This window comes from Patagioenas fasciata, chromosome 1, assembly GCF_037038585.1.
Source record: "Patagioenas fasciata isolate bPatFas1 chromosome 1, bPatFas1.hap1, whole genome shotgun sequence".
Taxonomy (NCBI): domain Eukaryota; kingdom Metazoa; phylum Chordata; class Aves; order Columbiformes; family Columbidae; genus Patagioenas; species Patagioenas fasciata.
In genome coordinates this window covers 190,260,043-190,280,027 of record NC_092520.1, presented here as the reverse complement: position 1 = coordinate 190,280,027, position 19,985 = coordinate 190,260,043, and the positions used below count along the sequence as shown (strand labels likewise).

The 19,985-nt window shown below is 40.4% G+C and overlaps 1 protein-coding gene across 6 annotated transcripts in view; it reads left to right on the top strand.

The window, feature by feature from the left end:
- The first annotated feature begins 15,095 nt into the window (after positions 1-15,095).
- TSPAN12 (tetraspanin 12) overlaps positions 15,096-19,985 on the top strand; it is a 46,373-nt gene continuing 41,483 nt past the window's right edge. For 3 of the 6 annotated variants that reach the window (XM_071803355.1, XM_071803353.1, XM_071803356.1), the window contains exons 1-2: positions 15,096-15,285; positions 15,709-15,845. In XM_071803355.1, coding sequence (XP_071659456.1) covers positions 15,266-15,285; positions 15,709-15,845 — 157 coding nt within the window. In that variant the 5' untranslated portion in view covers positions 15,096-15,265. Of the gene's footprint in view, positions 15,310-15,708; positions 15,846-19,985 lie in introns of all 6 variants that reach the window. The other 3 variants (XM_071803354.1, XM_065853953.2, XM_065853945.2) reach the window with 3 other exon arrangements.

The window sequence follows — 19,985 nt, the reverse complement described above, 5'->3', positions numbered from 1 at the left end:
AGAAAATTTTACAGGATCAAAAAAAAAATCCATTTCCTGGTCTAACCTGATATTGAGCATCTTTATCAGTAGGGGACAGATTTAATAAAAATAATTATGATTACACATGGTTATAAACTCATATTGTTTCAGTTTGACTGTGATTGTATTTATATCCTGATAGCATTAATAATAAGAATGACTTTTATTTGCAGTGAAAACTGGTACTCTATGATTATAGACATAATTTCCCTTGAAAAAATTGACAGTAAACTTGAAGAACTTTATATAACTTCGAAGAAAGTGTTTTCTAAATTTTTGAGAAAAATCCAATGCACCCTAAATTCTTTGCATAAGGTACAATCTTAAAACTACTAGGTAACACAAAGTTGTAATTTTATAACAATATTTAGCTTGTAATTAACATAGACACAGAGAAATATTTGGTAAAAATAGAAACAGATCTTAATTCTTTTTTTATCATGGATGTCAACATTTCTTTGCTGTGATTACCTCTGGGCTATTTTTCCATTTTAAGGCTAAACATAAATTCAGATTACAATTGTTTGCTTACAAACAATATTAACTGGAAAAAGAAACGCCTAAAATAGTATGTTTTAGCGGGTCTCTTCTTTTGTAAACAGGGTTAACACAAATGGTGCTGCCAGAAGATGATTAATGGATGTAAACACTATAGATCTGCATTATGTGATGTATCTCATATCCTTGAAATGAGGACTGTAATTTGTCATTGTTGTCCAGAGCTAAAATTACAACAGGTAATTTACAAGAATAGATTGTAGTGTTATATAATTGCTTTTTTTTGTTTTTTTTAATTCCTATGGTCTTATATTTGAATGTTAGATCTCAGAACAACGCATTCATTTTCTGTGTAGTGGTGTGCAGTGTCTGGATAATCAACTACACATTTGTTTAGCTGAAATGACCTCTACCATATTTCTCACAAAGTGTGTTACCCTGTAAGTAGCACCACAGAATAAAACCATGCTCTTCCCACCAAGAGTCACTCATTTTCTATGTCCTCAAACTATTCAGCCATGCAGCTGGCAGGGTCCACAGCTAAACCCTTGGGGCTGGAGCACATTCTGCTGCTTATGGGAATTACCTTCTGGTCTCTTGTCAGCATGCCCGTACCACGGCTGCTTTCTCACGGGCCCTCTCTGGCACCGCTCCTTGGTCCTGTGGCATCCTCCGATTTTGGACAATATATGAGTTCTCTACCTGGCCTTTGGCTCATATCAGGGATATGGCTCATCGTAGGCTGCAGAGTTCATTGACAGGCACACGATAATTCATATTCCAAGATTTTTTCTCCCTTAACCTCTCTGTACTCTTGCACAGAATTACAAAAAAGTTATGTAAGAGATGCCAGACAGAAAACTGGTTTATGGCATTTTTTTAATGGGAATGCAGCAGGAATCGAAAATTTTGGCTTGTGATATGGTCTAATGTGCCCTAATCAGTTGAATGGGAAATTCCATTAAATCGCTGACTTATGGTTCTGGAATTGCTCAGTGACCTCAAGTGCTGGAGGACAGATGTAGCTTGCCTTCTTTATTTACTGATGCTGGCTCATAAATGTATCTTGCTAGCTTGGACAACAGAGACAGCTCCCTTGTGGGCCACTTAGTTGAACTTGACTGAAGAATGTCTGCCCCTGGAAAGAAAAATATTTGGTTTCCAACAGCGAACTGGAGGTTTTTGTGCCAAATGGGACAGTGTTTGGAACGAGCTAGAACAGAATGGAAAGAAGATTAAATTATCATGCTAGGACTGAACGTTATTATATAGATACTTAAAACGAAAGCACACCTATCTCTTTACCATGAATGTTCTTCCTTTTCAATTTTCTATCAGCGTTAACTGCATAAAACTAATGTGTAATCATTCCTTGGTACTTCCTTTCAAAATTACAAGCACATTTTGTTAAATGTTTAGCATAAGCAATGAGTGATTATGGTCACATCAAACTGTTTAAAAGATGACAGGTACTGGCCAGATCAGTCTTTGAAGACATTACAGGGCCCTGCAGAATTCATAGGAGCCAGAGCCTTTGTACTGAGTGTTACATACAATTATAGTTTAGTCTGGAGGTGCTCTGTGTCTGCTGTCTGTCTCAGAAATATAAGAATTTATTCCCTATTAAGAATCAATATATTATACAGATTCTTAGTTTGGAACCAGCATATTTGAATCAAGTAGAAATGTTGTTGTCTGGTGAAGATTTTAGCTTTAATCACCCACTCAGATTTAAATTTTAATCTCCCCCTTCCAAACACACATCTACTCCATGTACGTGTGTATGTGTGTGAATGCTTGTGTATACACACACACGTTATTTTTGGCAATGGTACTCAGATCTTGTTCATAATACTGTTTTCCATTACCTGTCCTTACATATCTCATTTCAGTTGACAGAATATATATTTATAGATTCAGAATTTGAAAGCGATAGAAAAAGAATGTGTATTTTCAGCATCTATCTGGTTTTATGTAAGATTTTTACAAGACTGAATTGAAAAAGGGCAAAGAGAACATCATGTGAGTAAACCTACACAATTTAATGGAATGTTATAACTTTATTTTTTATTTATCTTACAGATTTCATTAGGAAGTAATAGTCACATTATAGAATCTTGTAAGATAACGTCAAAAATGAGAAGGACAAATACTCAGATAAATTCTGTAAGTTTTGAAGCAATATCTGTAGAATCCTGCCAGCTTCCTTACCTCTCGTGAGTTCTAAAGGATTTTTTGTAGAGACTCTGTTCTTCAGTCTGTTTGCAGGAAGGCTGAAGGCATGGATGCAGCTGGGCGATACACGTGCCTTATTCAGTGAATTACTGGTAGCTATCATTTGCTGCCTTGCCACAGCAGTAACTAAATAGTAACAGAGAGCACAACTCCCATATCGAGTAACGCACAGGCACCAGCTGTCCCTTTAACCCACTGCTCTCCTTCTTCCTCATAAACCCTTTTTAAAATTCATCATTTATTATTACAAGTCTTTCACTTATGAATAAAACTTTGTTTACAACCTCATATCTTAAGTACTATGGGAATTATGGGAAATTCTATGTTTATAATGAAAATAAAATGCTTCTTTCACACTGATTAAAAAAAAAAAAAAAGATGGAAGTTTGCCCTTCCTGTTAGTATTTATGTAACTTTAAGAAATGTCTTTGCATGGTGTACACAGGTGCCATGTGATACAGGAGTTACCACGAAAACAATACTATTGAATGGCAATATCAGGCTTCAGAATAGCTTTATCTTCATCACCTTCAATTTTTCCACATGTTCCAAGTATTTTTAGCTGTTCAGCATGGAGTAAACATGGAACGTAACAAATCTGTGGGCTAAAGGATTATATGCTTCACTTGCACAACTTTTCAGGCATTGCCATCCTGTTTTAGTAATAAGTTCCTTTTGTTCTTATTATTACTTGAATGAAAAAGACAAGTAATAGACAAAGCATATATGCACTTTATCTACACGTCCTCAGAAGGTATTGTAAGGCAGACATCTCCCAATGGAGACTTTAATACTGTAAGCACTGCATAAATACTGGTGATCCCACAAAAGGCCTCTCACTGGTGCCACACTGCAAATTATGCATTAGTTTGAGAGAGGACTCAAGATACCACAGAACCTGTGGATACTTGTCACTTGAGCACAAACACTATTCTACTGCTGCAAGATCTCTATCAAACAATACTTCCTTATTTGAGTATAAATTTCATCATATATTAGAGCTTTGAGTATTTGTATTATAAGAGGTGCTCAAAGCAAACAGAAAAAGTACATGATATAATGCTGTACATAAAGCTCTTTTCTAGCAATAGTGATGACTGGGCAAATGTGTCAAATGTACTTATATAACATATACATATAATCAATACTTCTGTTCTCTTGTATCATTCAAGCCTATTGATTATCTAGCAGAACTAATAAAACATTCTTAAACCTTTATGCTCTCAGATTTAGAAGAGTAACAAAGGTGAAAAAATATGTCAGTGTTTAAGAGTACAACATAAAGTTGCTAAGCATCTATGCCGTATTTAAGACAATAGCATGAAAAAACACCAACCCAACTTTCTTTGTAATACAGATACGTATTTAAACTATGATCATGTCACATATAAGTCCCTCTCTGTTGTTCAGCCATGTAAACTTTTCTTATTTGAGTGGAGGGGGATGTTTCTTTTTTCTTCTGTAGCTAAGTAAATTATCAACAGATCAAACGTGATGATATGAAAAATCTTGCTCAGTCCCAGCTGCAAATGAATCATCTCATGATTTCAGAGAAGGAAGGAGCCAGCATGGACTGCAAACAGGCAGATACAGAAAGGGAGGAATTTCCAAGAGATGGATTTCACTTAGAAGCAAAGTTTTACAGAGGAATGCTTATAAGAAAATCAAAGAATTAGATGACCTGCTGAAAACGTAAAGACAGAGATCAGAAGACATCAATAAGAGATATAAAGGAAGAACGGAAAAGCTGTGAAGACCTCCAAGTAGTCATAAGATTAGTCTAGCAGGATTCAGGCTGCACAAAATAAAAGGAAATTGCTGTTCAAAATTATCTATGTCTGCAAGATGGGGGGAAGTAAGAGAAAGATTTAAGGGTAAGAAAGAGAGGGAATAGGGCAGATGAATAATGCATAAGTAAAAATGAGAGAAGACTGTGAAGGAGAAAAGACTGCAAAGTCATGGTCACTCATGAAAGGCCAACATATCACTACTAAGCATGTAGGAAACAATGGTCACTGGTCAAAAAATAGTTTGGATGGTGGTCTTCTAGCCAGATCAGTGTTTAATGAAGAGAAAGGTAAAATAAATGGACATTTTGGTAAGAAAAGCAATCACTTCGGAAAAGAAAATAAAAAATATGTCAAAGCTAGAAGGAGGGAAGAGGTCAAATGAGTGGTCAAAATCAGAAACGCAGTTTCCTTCATACTTAAGAAATTAAAATGTCTTATCCTAGTCTTGAAGTTGTACTTCCACCCAGTCATTTCCCCTTACCGCTGGTCTTCTCAAAATTTGTTAGTGCAGCTCTTCCCCCACAAGAAAATGTTTTGTCCTTCTCTTGGCTTCTTTAAAAGTCAAACATAACATCTGGCATTAGATTTCGACAGGGGTGTGGACTCGTTAGTTGATATGGCTGTATAAATAAAAAGATGAAATGCACAAAAATTTCATTGTCATTGTAGTTCATTATTAGTTAGGATGGGGATTTTGCAGGCTATAAAGAATTTTTTATGAAATCACAGTCAACCCTTCTGCAATGAAAACTGCCATCCCAGCTGCCAGAAGCTGATGAAGAAGGAAAGTGTGCCCTTGCTGCCCAGTAGGTGTGTGCAGTGCCAGCTCTAATAATTTTAGCATCAATACCAAGAAGTTGTTGTCATGATGTGACACAGACAAAAGTTCTTTTCACTCATCTCTCAGATCCAGTAGCTCCTACAAATGTAGAATGTCCCCAGAAGAAGGTCTATTAGCATTTTATTTTAGGCAGTTTCGTGTATGAAATCCTGCTTTGTGTATCATTTGTTCTGCTTCCATTTTTAAAGTCTTACTGGATTGAATTAAACATTTTTCAATAATTAGGAAGCATGACTACCAGTCTGGATAGTTAGCTGCTGATAAGCCTGAAAGTGAATTCTAGCTTGGAAAACAGATTGACTTTTTTCATTAATTAAAAAAATAAATAAATAAATAAAAAGGAAATCACAGGCTAAAAAGGTTACCTGAGGCAGGTCTCATTTGCAAAAGTAGCAGTAATATAGACATACATCACATAAAAGCCAAAGCAATTAATATCTGTACAACAAAGTGAATAAAGCAGTAGTTCATACACAATGAGAACTATGGCTATTAAACTAGCCTATTAATCTACAAAGCAAACTTTGTAATCAGTCTGGCAATTCTTCAGTCTCAAGCCATTTGATGGGAGTCTAATTAGATTTGTATTTCAGTTCTGGAAATACCACTGTGTACACTTTTTCTACTGCTTTATAGGCCATAACGAGTTGTTCCCAGGACACTTAAAAGACAAGTCACATTTTCACCATTCAGTGGAGCCTTGAGTACATTTAGGACACGTCCTGCTGAGCTGCTCATTGTAGTGGTTCAAGAACACCTGGTGCTATGGAACAAATGCTTTATTTACAAATAGAAATTTAATGAGTTATTGTTTGATCCTGAAAAAAAGGAATTGATACACACTAGTGTGATACAAACAGAGAAGATGATTTAAACTAAGGCATGTCATAGCTATCAAAAGCATCCTAATGCTGTAGTACTGAAGTAAGAGCTCTTTAAGAAATAATCCACCAGGAATGCAATTTCATTTTAACACCTTCCATGGAACATCATGGATAAATGACAGTAGATAAGCGATAGATCAGAGCAGAAAATTCTCTTTGATAATGGTGTTTTAGTATCAGATAAAATGGAGCTTTATGGCGTTTGGGTTCCTACTGTGTTTTTCAGAATCACTTACAAAGTCTATTTATAATTACTCTGTCATTGCTAGGATGTTATACTAAAGTTGCATAGCATCTCTGCATCACTGTTTGTGAGCAGTTTATCTTATCTGTTTGATTGTGTATAATAGCTGTGCTCCGCCATGTCAGTGCCAATGGGTAGTGGCACAAAAACTGATGATCGATGATCCCTGGCACCACAGAGTGGCAGCTCAGTTCTCTGTCCTTGTGTCTGCATCACAAATCCAGCACCCTTCCTCCCCAGGGTGTTCGGTCCATGGCAGTAATGCATCAACATTTCTATACCACACTGTCTACATGACGAGCAGCCCATTCATCCACTTGAAAAATGGGGTACATTAATGAAAGGTATTATAAAGAGACTCTTAATGGTGGAATTTTAACAAATAAATGCTATACATCCTCATCTGCCAACTTAAAATTCAAAATACTTGAGAACTACAAGTACTTGTGAAAATAATGAGGTTTTGTGTTCAGAGGAAGCTGTACAATGATTCTGCTGTACATATTTATGAAGTATGCTGTTTGTGTTGTGGCAAGCATGTAGAGGCTCTAAGGTAAAACCACAGCCTATGCTGTGTGCTGCCTATAAAAAACTAGCACAAAGATGGCTCAGATTTACGGCACAAGGAACCTACTTCAGATAATACACAGAAAGTAGGAAAAGATTGGTGAGGAAGCCACAGTTGTCCTCTGTTCCATGAAAGATCATTTCTGATTCTGACTTGTTACTTGCTGTCTCTTGTGATATAAGCCCATTTTCTTAGATGAAAAATCCCTCATAGTGCAGAAAAGTGAGACTGGTTACAATGTAAAGGAAAAATATCACAGTAACCCCAGCCTCACTCATGACTCTGGTGAGAAAAACAGTTTTGGCTTATATACCTTATATACCTAAGTATGTTTACTTCTACACATAAATTCAAAGCAGTTAAAACCTGCCACTTGACAATTCCAGATATTCAGTAAAATAAACGATGCTTTGAGAGGCATCCTTCACATAAAGACTTTCCATGCCTTTTATAGTTTTTCGGTTTAGGTAAGTATCTTGTCAGGCATGTACCTTTGTCCAATACAGATCTAATTATCACACATCAGACTTAAAAAGCCATGGTAAAAATCTGTGCCTTCTAACATGGATAAAGAACTTTATTAGAATTAAGAAAACTGCAGTCAGACAACTTATTTTTCTTTCCTTCTCTGAAGAGCTTCAGTCTAAAGCATCTTCACTCTGCTCTTCCTACCAAGCTTTACAATGATAGCAAAGTAATACATATTTCAGATGTCTTCACATCCCTTGTTTTCCTTTCCAAGCCTCAGCATCCCTCCATCATTCTCAAGATTTTTACATGTTCTTTTGTCTTACCTGTTCTTAATGTCTTTGAATTTCCACTCATCTGTCATTTCTGTGTCCTGCTTCCCCCTGCATCTCGCTCAACCCTCCAATGACAGTTCCAGCAGCAATTTTCATGGGAACTGTGAGCCAGCCAGGGAGGCTTTCAGATCCAAGGAGAAGGGGACACCATTTGTGTTAGGGCATCTCATGCATTGTAGCTCCAGGCTTTGACATCAGAAGACTTAGGTGTAACTGGCCCAGACAGAGCTGTGACCTCAGACACTTCTTTATGTGGCTCCTGAATGACAATCTCAGTGCAGAGAAGGGTCTGGACAAGGGATGGAAACTTAGGAGGAAAAACAGGTTAACTACAGAGGATATTTAGAAGAGGAGAAAGAGAAGGAGTAGAGATAAAAAGGATAAGGAGAAAGATGAAGAAAGTGAAACAAATGTGAAGAAAGAGAATACTTCTCCTCTCCCTTTAAGGCCAAAAGGAAAGTGATGATTACTTAAGTGCTTTTCTAGTGCTCTGCAACACCAGATTTTGCTTCATCGCCTCTAGTAAGTTCTCTGTTAATTCTTAATCAGAGTTGAGCTCTGATTATCACACGTTTCAGAGACCTGGGACCGCTATTAAAGAAGATAATCCCGTAGGGTATGTGTAATGAGATGGAACAATAGGGTGTGACAGCAACTCTGTACAGCAGTGCAACTATGTGCATTCACCTTAGCCAGCAAGGGAGTCTTTTCTGAAAACCTATTCCACATTCATCCTGACGTCCCCAAAGAAAAACCGCCCTAAGAGATAATTTATCAAACACTGAAAATAAGTAAGTGTCAGAGTTAAAGATGTCTGCGAATCTTTAATCCATTATTAAATTATGATGCTGGCTTTAGTTATACAATCATATGCACTTTTCCCTTTGACCCTTGCTTCATTATGTGCAAAGAATGAGCTTTTCAGTTTATTCTTTTAGCTTCATTTGGCATGTGGTCTATTTACTTTCCACTATTGAGTCAGCTGTGAGGACAGCCATACATTTCTTGCTTGCCTGTTCTGTGGCTCTCATAGCACATATATGTTTCACAAACATTCCTCTCCACAATACTTGCCCTGAAAGAATCTAGTTTCATCAACTTCACCCTACAGCTGGGAAACTCAGGCTGTACGATATGAGTATCTGAGAACTCAGGCTGATCCATCTGAGTAGTTCACAATGAGTAACATTTCCTATTTTCAAAGGGCATTTCCCAGTAGCTTCAGATACAGTTGTGAATGTTTAAACATTTCTGCAAATCAGTCTGTGATATCTCAAGCTGGACAATGGAAACAGAGAATAACAACCACCTCGGAAAAATGTGATTAAAGGAACTTGCCACACAGGAACTCTGCAGTGGAGACGGACTCCAGTTCTCCAAAGCAGCTACTGTCTCACAATGAGATCTCCCTTGTATTTCCCTGTGGCATCAGGGCTTTCTGACAAGAAGTATCATGCAAGCTTGATAACTATCAGTGCTACTGGCACATCACAGATACTAAAATGTGCTCTTTGCTTGTGTAAAATCCCCTGTTCTGACTGAAAAGGAAGTGTGGACTGTAATAAACAGGACTCTGAAGATCACTTGTTTCTGGGGCGGTTACCAGTGCTGAACAGCTCCTCATGGGATTTAACTAGAAGAGAACATGTAGCAAAAACTATATGACCCCTATTATAACATCAGACACCATATATTGAAGAAAAAACACCAGAAAACAAGAGAGCGGATTTTTCAAACTGTGTCTTCTAGTGCAGGCATGATCTTTTCTGTTGAACTAAAATCCATATTTATGGACAGGGGAATGGGATGAGGAAGAAGAGGCACTGGGAAGTGCCCTAGGATAAACAGCAAATAAATTCAGCCTATGGCAGGGATAAAACAATCCAACTCCATGTTTTTCTGGTCTTCTAGCTGGACTCACCTTGGGAGTCACTTTAAAGAGCACTGCTCTTTTGAGTCCATAAAGCATTCATTTTCCTGAGCTCTATAACACGTGGCTCACTGACCACATGACATTTTCTTGCTTGCTTCTAAGAAATTCACATTATGCTGTCTGCTTCAGTACTTTTAGCAATTAGCTCTGGTAGCAAACTTCCATCTCTCAGTGGCTGTGCATATTTTCTGGTGTGGATGGGATTTCTAGACTCCTAATGAGTTAATGTGCTCCCCTACTAAGGATTCTCATCTCCTGGCTTGTGTAGCTCATCTCACAACTGTTGACCTAGAAATCACAGAGCCGGATTCATCTGTTTCTGATTATCAGATGCATCACTTTTGTTATTGCTAACACATTAATTGTGATATCAAGGACGTATTTTTCCAGCTGAACTTGGTTCTCACATCATTTGTATGACATGCAGATTTTAATGCTCTTTTTTCAAAAAAATAAAGACTGAAAAATGTGAGTTGTTCTTTTCCACTTAGTATTAAAAGCAAATTTGAATCTTCTCATTTTTCATTTTTTTCCAGCTGCTACATGGTATATTATTCTCATATTTTTAATGTGTATTATTGTTTCATTCCATTCTTTTTGTTTCAGGTGCCCTGACTTTGAAGAATCCATGCTTGTCCATACTTATATCCATATTCTTCTTCACAGAGAAACACTGAAACACATTGTGAGGGATGTTATAAGTGTCTGGTTGCTCGCTCACATCGTATTGTGTACGAATTATATGTTTTGTGAAGAAGAGTTTTGCTGGCTGTGAAGAGGAAGGCTGTTTGCTGCTGTTCTCTAGGTAAGGAAGAAAGAAGAGATTGTTCCCCAGCCAAAGGGTGACCCAGAGGAGCTTCTAGAGAGACAGTGATGGCCAGGAGAGGAGACAGGGAGGAAACATAGGCTTAGAGGGTAACTCAGGTTGGAAGGGACCAGCTGTGAGGTCAGACCAGGTTGCTCAGGGATTGTCCATCTTGGGCTCAGATTAAGAGATTGATGAGGGGAGAGGAGAGCAGATCTGCAAAGTTTCCGAAGTGATGGAGAAAAAAAAATTGTCACAGAGTCCCAGAAAATAAACCTGCTGAAGTGATATTCCAGTTCTGAGACCCATGGAAAGTTGATGAACTAGGTGGCAGGGAAGCCCATTTGCAAGAGCCCATTAAACCAGTGTGTTTTCAAGGCTATGGCTTTAATCTCTTAATCTTCTGTATTTTATTTATTTCAAGTGCTACCTTATTGAAGACTCCTGTTTTCGCCTTAAATCAAAACCAAGCTTTAGAAACTGTCGGTGTCTTTTGATGTATTTATTTCAAAAGAAAGAAAGGCACTTTTACCTCCTGGTCTTAAGCAATGATGGGTCCTGTTATGAGCATGCACTTGTCAGACAGGTTATTCCTTAGCCAACTACTACACCTTCAGTTTATCAATGGATATTTGTGTATCAGAGAATTCTGTTCTTAAAGAAACCTCCATCCTGCCCTTGACATTAATGCTGTCATTAATGCTGTCATAACCAATGCTGAGGACCAGGCAAGAACCAGGTTTAATAACAAGGCAAACCAGACCCCAGAGAAGTTAAGCAGTATACAAAGCAAAGAGCAGAAAAAGGGAGACATGGACAGACAGGCTCTAGAGTAAATGGCTCAAGGAGCAAAGGGAAGGAAACTAAGGAAAGAAACCAAGTCCAGACTAAGGAGCAGACAGACCTGGAACAAAGCTGAGAAAGAGCTAAGCTAAGTAGAGAGAACCAAAGTACAGGATGCAATTACAATCAAGTAACACACTGAGAAACCAAGACCAAGTGGTGAGAGACATCAGAGACACTGAGAAGCCACCAGCTAGCTTCTGAAATCCATCCTCAGAGGTCCATGTCGGCTATTTATGTATTTACTATCTTGCAAATAAATTTGTGCATGAACAATTTGCTCATCAGAATAGCCTGAGGTTGAATGATACCACACAGAATTAAATGCATATCTGCCAAAACACACCCACATGTATGTTCCTCTGTTCAGTACTCATCTGAGTGATTTTAAATGTTATGGCAGCATATAAGAAGACATTACTCTAACTTATTGCTTTTTCAGTCATAAAGTTTCCTGCCATATAGTATCAGGCAATTATCACCTATAAATTTACACGTATGTGTAACATTATTCCACTTGATCAGGCTACTCATGTCGTTTAAATTAAAGACACTTGCAGCTACGTGCTAGATGGGTGTCTTTAATATCTGCTCCTCTTTCAGTCGAGTTTCCTGATGAAGGTCCTGTGAGATCATACTGTAATATTCATGCAGACATATGTCTACCAAACCACACTCTTTTTCAAGCACAGTTGACAGAGGAGCCATCTTTCAGATGTTAAGTTTTCATACATCAAATTAAAACGGGCAGTTAAGCAGAGGAAAGAGATTAGTGGGGTTACTTGTATTTCCATCCTCCTCCCCTGCCATTGATGGAAAGGCTGTATCATGAACACTTTAAATCTAAAGAATTCATATTAGAAATTTATTGTGGATACACAGAAAAAAGTTTCACAATTTGTAGTTTATTAGACACTGGAGAATCTAAGCAAACAATACCAACCCAGAAGGCCCCAATAGTTCAATGGTCATAAGTGTCTGTGTTATACATTAAAGAAGGATTACTTGCTAACAGCAAACTCATATTTCAAAAAATTATAAATCTGAAGAGCTTTGCCATTAGACTTTTTTCTAAAAATTATCTTCATCTTTCCCTAAATAAAATCTGTAGTATTTAAAGGGGAAAAAAAAAGCAGCATGTATTGAAGCAGCATAGTAGCTTCCCTAAGGTTTTTTAGGTGATAAGCTAATACTTCCAGTTTAGTTACTGTTTTGAATGCTTGGGAACTTTCTGTGTATTTCTTTCCCAGTGTTGACATAATGGAAATTTCACAAAGTTTGACAGCCTGTCAGAAAGCAGTATTCCAGAGGGACCTTCCCCTAGACCCTATAGCATTTGGCAGACACTCATAAATAGGACCTGTTTTCTTTAGGTTTTTAGCAAAATCCCTTCTGGACAAATAATGATTTAGCTAACAGTAAAAGGACAGAAAAATCATTTTACCAACTAGGGAGTCTGCTTTATGTTTGTGATGGAATTATTGTAGCAGAATTATAAAAAAATTAGTCTGAGAGTATCTTATGACCAAAGACCTCAAAGAATGGAAACTCAGAGACATAAAATCTTGAAGTGACATTTAAATAGGATTTTTAACACGAGAGAAGTCTAAGAGACTGATTTTCTTTTTCCTTTCCTCAAATCCTTATGCACTAGGAATAGCTAAGCTCTAAATAAAAAAAAAAAAAATCTGAAACAAGTAATAACACTTTTCATTTGCTATTTTTGGCATGTCTAAAGAAAAATTAGTATAAGATAATTTAATACTTTCGTAGTGCATTTTTTATAAAACCTTGCTTAGGTAACTTGTTCTCTCCAAAGTAACAATCAAGAACACAAACACAACCTCAATTATTTTTAATTTGGTTTATAACAGTCTGTATTGTCCTCAGCCAAGGCTGGAGCTCATTTGTAAACTGACACTATTTTTGTAAACTAGCATTAGTTCACTGAAAATACTGTACCTGTTCAAGATCTGTCTTGCTGACTGTGTTCATGTGAAGTCTTCAGTAATAAGAGGAATGAATGGTATGTAAACAGCACAATGAATGTACAATGTCACCTTTTAACAGTATCTGTCTTGTCTCACTTTGCCTTATTTAGGTATGGAATTAGCAATATTCACTGCGGAAGCCCTGGAGGGTCTCTTGATTCCAGACAAGACGACCAAAATAGCAGTTCAAGCTCAGCAAATTTCAAGCAAGAAAAATCTTCACACATCACATTTCTGCAACATTCTTGACTACTTTCAACTTTACTACCATTTTCACTTCTATAAATTGGGCATAAAATCCCTGTTGCATGGGATTTTATGTCTATCCATGTGCATTTTACTTTCTTTTTAAGGAGAAATAAATACACCTGAAGAGTTGGTCTGCCCTGATTCATTACTAATGGCATTACATTGTGGAAATTAAAGCTGAGGTGAGATCCCACCAACAGCCTTAGTGCCAAGCATTTGAATATCCGGTGTTTGTGTGTTTTTTCAGGTCGCTATTTCTAGTGCTTCACAAAACAGATTTTTCTTTGGCCTCACAAGAGGTAGATTTCATCCATTACATCCTTTTTCCTCTTTCTTAGCATTCACTAGCGGTTGTTAAAACAGTCTTTATATAACTTCTACTGAAGATTATTTTCCTTCTCTAGTTAAGAAACGTTTGTCAGCATAGTTTCTTCTAATACTTTTGATGGTGGCACTGCAACACCTTTAAAAGTAGTAATAGAAAATTCTTTGCTAATCACCATATAACCTTAAACTACAAATTTTCTTTTTAAAATACAGAGAGATAGATGCAATTGCAGCAATACAGGCGTCAGTAGGAATTTACCAGCCTAATCAGCAGATGCCTACCCAATTTGATTTCAGAGACAGGATGTGTTTTTCAGCTTAGTTGTGGCATCTGCAAGTACTTTGCACAGTATGGGGCAAATCAATGGCCATTTTCCCTAAGTAATAATAAACCCCCCCTCCAGATCTTGCCTATTTCTGGAATAACTTATCTCCAACATGGCTGCACTTCTACATTTGCTGTTTAGCGGTGGGGAATGGGCACTGGGCTGTCAGTGATCAGTTTGGGGTTCCATATCAGCAGGGTTTACTTTGTGATACAGTGGGGTTTAAACCTTGTGAAAAGCCTGTGAAATCTTGCAAAAAATACCCTGTTTTCCGAGGTATTTGCCATTCCGGGCCAACATGCCACAAGATGGGGGGTTCCTTTATTTCTGCTTGCTTGAGCCCCTTGCTTTTAACGTCCCTCCTGGGGGAAAAAAGCAAAGCAAACTCCGAGCATCGCCATAAATGAGGTTTTGAGCGTGCCTGTCTGTCAGCGCGAGGAAGGGTGGAATCCCTCGTTTCTGGGCATGCCCCCTCCAGCCTTTGCTCCCCAGGCCGAGACCCAAAACTACCGCGACGGGCGCAGCTCCACTGAAAGAAACCTGCGGGATTTGACACCGAAATTCGGGCATGCCCCGAGCTGTCATTTCCACGCAGGTACGTGTCCCTACTCAGCAGGCTCTAGAAAGACCCACCGTCCTCAGGTCAGATCCCGCAGAGCCCTCCTCACCTCGCGGAGCCCTGACAGGGTGAGAAGCGCGGCGGCGCTAGGACCCGCCGGGCTGCGGGTGCAGGCAGCTGCGCATGCGCGGCGGTATCGGTGCAGCTGGGCGCCCCGGGCTCGGCGGAGCGCAGCGGGTGGAGGGGCCGGGGCAGTTGCCGGGACCTTTCCCTTAGCACCCCGCTGGAGGCAGCGCCCGCACCGCCAGGCATGGGCACCGCGCCTCTGCGCTGCCTTTTCCCGTCCCGATGAGTCCTCGCCGGAGCAAGTGAGTGAGGGGGGCGCCCGGGCGGTAAGTGGCCGCTGTCCTCCGGCCGTCCACCCCGGGGCAGCGCGTCCCTCCCGGGCGGGGAGGGAACCGGCGCCTCCGCCGTGCTCCCCGTCGCCCTCAGCCGCTCTCGGCTCCTGGGGCAGCCCGCGACTTCTCCCCTTTCCACGCTTTTATCATTTTTATTAAAAAAACCCGCCCATCAGTATCTCCAGGAGCGGCGGGCGGGGCGGGAGGAGAAGGGACGCTGCCGGGGGGTGGGCGGCCGGTGGGCACTGCGGGAGTGCCTGGGGGGCTCGGCCACTCCCGCCCGGGTGCCGCTGGTCCGGGACCGCTCCGCGACTCGGCTCCACCGCCTCCACCTGCGCGTTGGTTCCTCGGCAAGGGGACTCGCCCGGCCCCTCTCCGCCTCTTCCCCTACAGGGCGCTGGCGGCCCGGCCTCGGGAGGGAGGATGTGGTGAGAGGATGGGGCTGTCTCCCGCGGGGGCTCGCCATGGCCAGGGAGGACTCGGTGAAGTGCCTGCGCTGCCTGCTGTACGCCCTCAACCTCCTCTTCTGGGTGAGTGGAGCGACGCGGGGCGGGCCAGGCCGGGCTCCAGTCGCCGCCCGAGCAGGTGGGGACTCGGCCGGGCGGGTGACGGAGAGCCCGGCGGACTCGGCCGCTCGGGCCGCGGGGCTCCCGCGCTCGGCGGAGGGGCGAACGCTGCCCCTCTGGGTGTGTGCTACATGCCTGGCAACTCCCGCCAGGCAATACTGATCACTGAAAGAAAAAAGAAAAAAAAAGCCTTTGGAAATTAATTGGAAGTAAAATTAGATTTGGTATTAACCTAGTGTTATAAATACAAGTGTGAATTTGTGCACTTATAATAAGTAGAGAGGGAAATATTCACGTGTGCTGTGGCTCTCTGACTGGATGAGTTTTGCAGCATCCTGTGACCTGAGCTGAACTTGTAGCTTTCGCAGGTATCTGAGCACTCAGCTGCTCTGAGAATGGCTTGCTCAGAGTAATTTTTGTGCTTTCAGTGGCGAGATCCCAACTGGCAGGCAAAGCCTCGGGTGATTTCTTTCTTCTGTTTACATCATTTCAGTCAAAGCTGTATTTATAGCAGCAGGGTTTTTTTCTTTCCAGCATAAGTGGGTGTGATCAGCACTTGCTCCCAAACTTTCACAGCTCTGGACAAACAGCATGATGCAGATTTCCAAGAGTCCTCACTTGCACCAAGTGAATTCTGCTTCACCTGTATAGTTGAAGATTTATGTTGGATAAATGAAAGAGAACAAAAGGGCAAAAGGTGTGACATCCCACAGCTGTTCACAACCACTGATTCCTGAGGTGCTGTGGACTTGAATGATGAAGGGATAATATGTGGGCTAGGGCCCAGCTTAGTTTACAGTGGAATTGAGATGAAATACCGCCGTTACTGAAAATTAAGTGGAGATTAGAATATGAATGAGAGACAAAACTGTTGAACAGCATTTGGTACAGGATGGTACTTTTTATATAATGCAAGCGATCTCAAAAATCTGTTGAAAGTATGTAGGTTTGTGTATTATATTTAAAAGAGATGAAGTTATTTCTGTGGTGCATGTAGGAATAAAACTATTTACCAGGAGATGAGGAAATCTTTATTTAAAAAAAAAAAAAAAAGTAATTGTTTCTTACATCATACATGGTTTTCATTGGATACTATACAAAATGTAAAAACCTATATTTTCTTTTTAAGATGAAGGTTGCCAGGGTTCAACTGACCTGTGTTCAACTTTGGATTTCTACACATGTACTGTTAGAGTCGGGTCAACAGACATCCACGTGGCTGAAAACATCCTGTCCTGGTGTTTGTTGCTTTCCTCTGTTTTCCATAATTCTTGCCTTGAGCTGTTCTCATCAGTTCCTTTTCACACCTTAACTCACCGCTGTCTTTGTTTCGTCAAACTTACTCTGCTCCTTTCTCTTGCCTTCCATGCTCATTGCCTGCTGTGTCCCATCAGATAAATTATTCAGCAGCAGCTTTTTATAGTTGAAATAGCCATTTAGGTGGTACCCAGGTTACACATGAGGTCATACCCTTGTGCCCTGTCAGTTGATCTGTTGTGTGGTGGTAGGGGCCTTGATACTGGAGCCAAGTGCTTAGTTTCTCAGCCCTGAGATGTTTTCTTTGAGTACTAAAGCCTGCCCTTACCTTTGGAGGGGGCTAGTGTGTTGTGTTGCAGTTCCTCTTCAGTGAGATCGAGTTCTCACCTGGGAGATTTAATGTATCTGCCCTCTTTGCTCAGATTTTACATTTCTTTCCCTGTCAGATTCCTCCTTCCTACTTTTCATTGTTTTGTTCACGTGTTTGTCTGTTGTGGACCTCAGACATGGAGCTACAGAGCACCTTTTTGCTTGGCAGGAGAACAGCATGAACTGCATCTGTCATGCAGTGTTGCGGTTAACTTTGTCCATTTATAATTCACGTCTAGATCTGGTTTAAAGCATTCATGGCTAGAAATATTTTCTCATTCTTTATATTTTGTTGCCCTTTAAATAATGATGTTTCAGATCATCCTTGACTAGAAAGTGTGATTTTTATTTATTTTTTTTTTTTTCTTTCACCTCTGTCACATAGGAATAAGAATCTTTTGAGTCTGTTGTGGTATGACACGTCCTGGGGAGGAAAATGGTAACTTCTCATGCTTGTCTGCAAAATATAAAAGATGTCTGTAATTAATCTTCTTAGCTAAGGCCAGGACACTGGAAATTACACCCAAGCAGCTAAGTGAAATCTGTATAGTGCTGAAGCATGTGAAAATGTAATTAAATAATAAATGCCAGTATAGCAGATGGCTTGCACCACAGATGTCACAAAGAACTAAAGCTGTCTTCTGTAATGTATATAAAATTAAAGATGTTGGAACTCAAATGAAAAACTGGCCAGTCCATTTGGAATTCTCTGCATTTTACAAAGCAAATGAATGCAAAGGGTTTGTTCAAAGCAAATAAACAAATAAGCAAAAAAACCCTCAGTCTTCCAGAACTGCGTGGTAAGAAATGGGGTGCATGATGAGTAGTTGAATGTATTGCAGTTACATCAGACTTCTTCAGAGGCATGTGTGTGTAAAAACCTCATTCTGCTTCCTATCTGGTCCTGTTCAGATGTGTATTTAACAGTTAAATACAAATCTGCTACAAGCTGCTTGTTCTGGTGAAATTTGCCATATGTCCTCTGTCAGAGCTTGAATTTTTCTCATGTTGGGCTCAGTGGGAGTTTTACCACTGCCTTTTCTGAGTGTCAGAACATGACCCATGGGGCAGAGTTTTCTTGTGAAAAGTTCCCCTGGCAGCAGGTGCATACCCACTGGTGTGGGGATGGGGGCTGTGATTTCCCCTTGCTGCCACTCTTCCTTCCTTTTGGAAGTCTTTATCTTCCCTATCGCTTGTGTTAGCACTTACTGTGAAAAATACCAGCCCAACTTATGGGTTGGATGTCAGGAAGTTTAGGTTAGATCAGACCCTTGAAAATGTGCAGCCATGGTCCTCCTGCATCCTGAGCCTGGCAGGATCTGGCCTGGTAGGTAGAGATGAGAGCGATGTGCAATTCCAGGATCTGTACAGACCTCCCAGTTTGGGACACAGTTGTGGGATTCTCTTCAATCCCAGTCTTGGAGAGTTTCACGCTTTCTCTTGCTTCCTTCCTTTCCAAGGGCTGGTGCCTCCAAACATCTTCAAGCTTGTTGATAATGTGCCTGGTTGCTGTGTCAGTTATCAGTGTTTGACTGAAAACAGCAAAGATGTGCAAACAGTGCATGTTGACTTTTTAAAATCATGGTTTGATTGAAGGTCCTGACTGGAATAGGGAACATCTAAAGTAGTAAGTTTCAGGCATGTCATGTATGCAACTTGTCTCAGCATGTGTATGATGGGACCCCAGCATTTTTCATTGCAAGCGTTGCACATGAATCATAGAATGGTTTGGGTTGGAAGAGACTTTTAAAGATGATATAGTTCCAACCCCCTTCCATGGGCAGAGATGCCTTCCACTAGACCAGGTTGCTCAAAACCCCATCCAACCTGGCCTTGAACACTTCCAGGGATGGGGCATCCACAGCTTGTCTGGGCAGCCTGTTCTGGTGCCTGACCACCCTCATGGTAAAGAACTTCTTTCTTACATCTAATCTAAATCTACCCTCTTGCAGTTGAAAGCCATTACTCCTAGTCCTATCACTACACACCCTTTTTAAAAGTCGCTCTCCAGCTTTTTTGTAGGTCCCCTTTAGGTACTGGGAGGCTGCTACAAGGTCTCCCCAGAGCCTTTTCTTCTCCAGGTAAAGTTCCTTAAGAAGATGTTGTGCATAACAGAACTGGCTAATCTGACCATCAGTCTTGCTGAAAAGCTTAAGATGTGGATGGCTGCCACAACACACTGATGTTTTCATAATTTGGATTCTGTTGAAGCCTACAGAAGCAGAGAAGTGAAAAAACTTTATCAGTCACTCTGTTGCAATCCTTGTAGCTTTTCCAGAGCATTGTTAGTAAGTATGCAGCTGCATGCTGTCTATTTGGAAAGAAACTTGTTTTACTGGGCTCAGTTGATGAGCTGTGATGCGGAGTGGTAGACAGGGTAATGTACCTGTATGTGCGTGAGAGGGGTGCTAATTGTAATTTTTGGCCTGAAGGCTGCTTAGCTGTAAGTAATTCATAAGCAATCAACTGTAAGCCCAA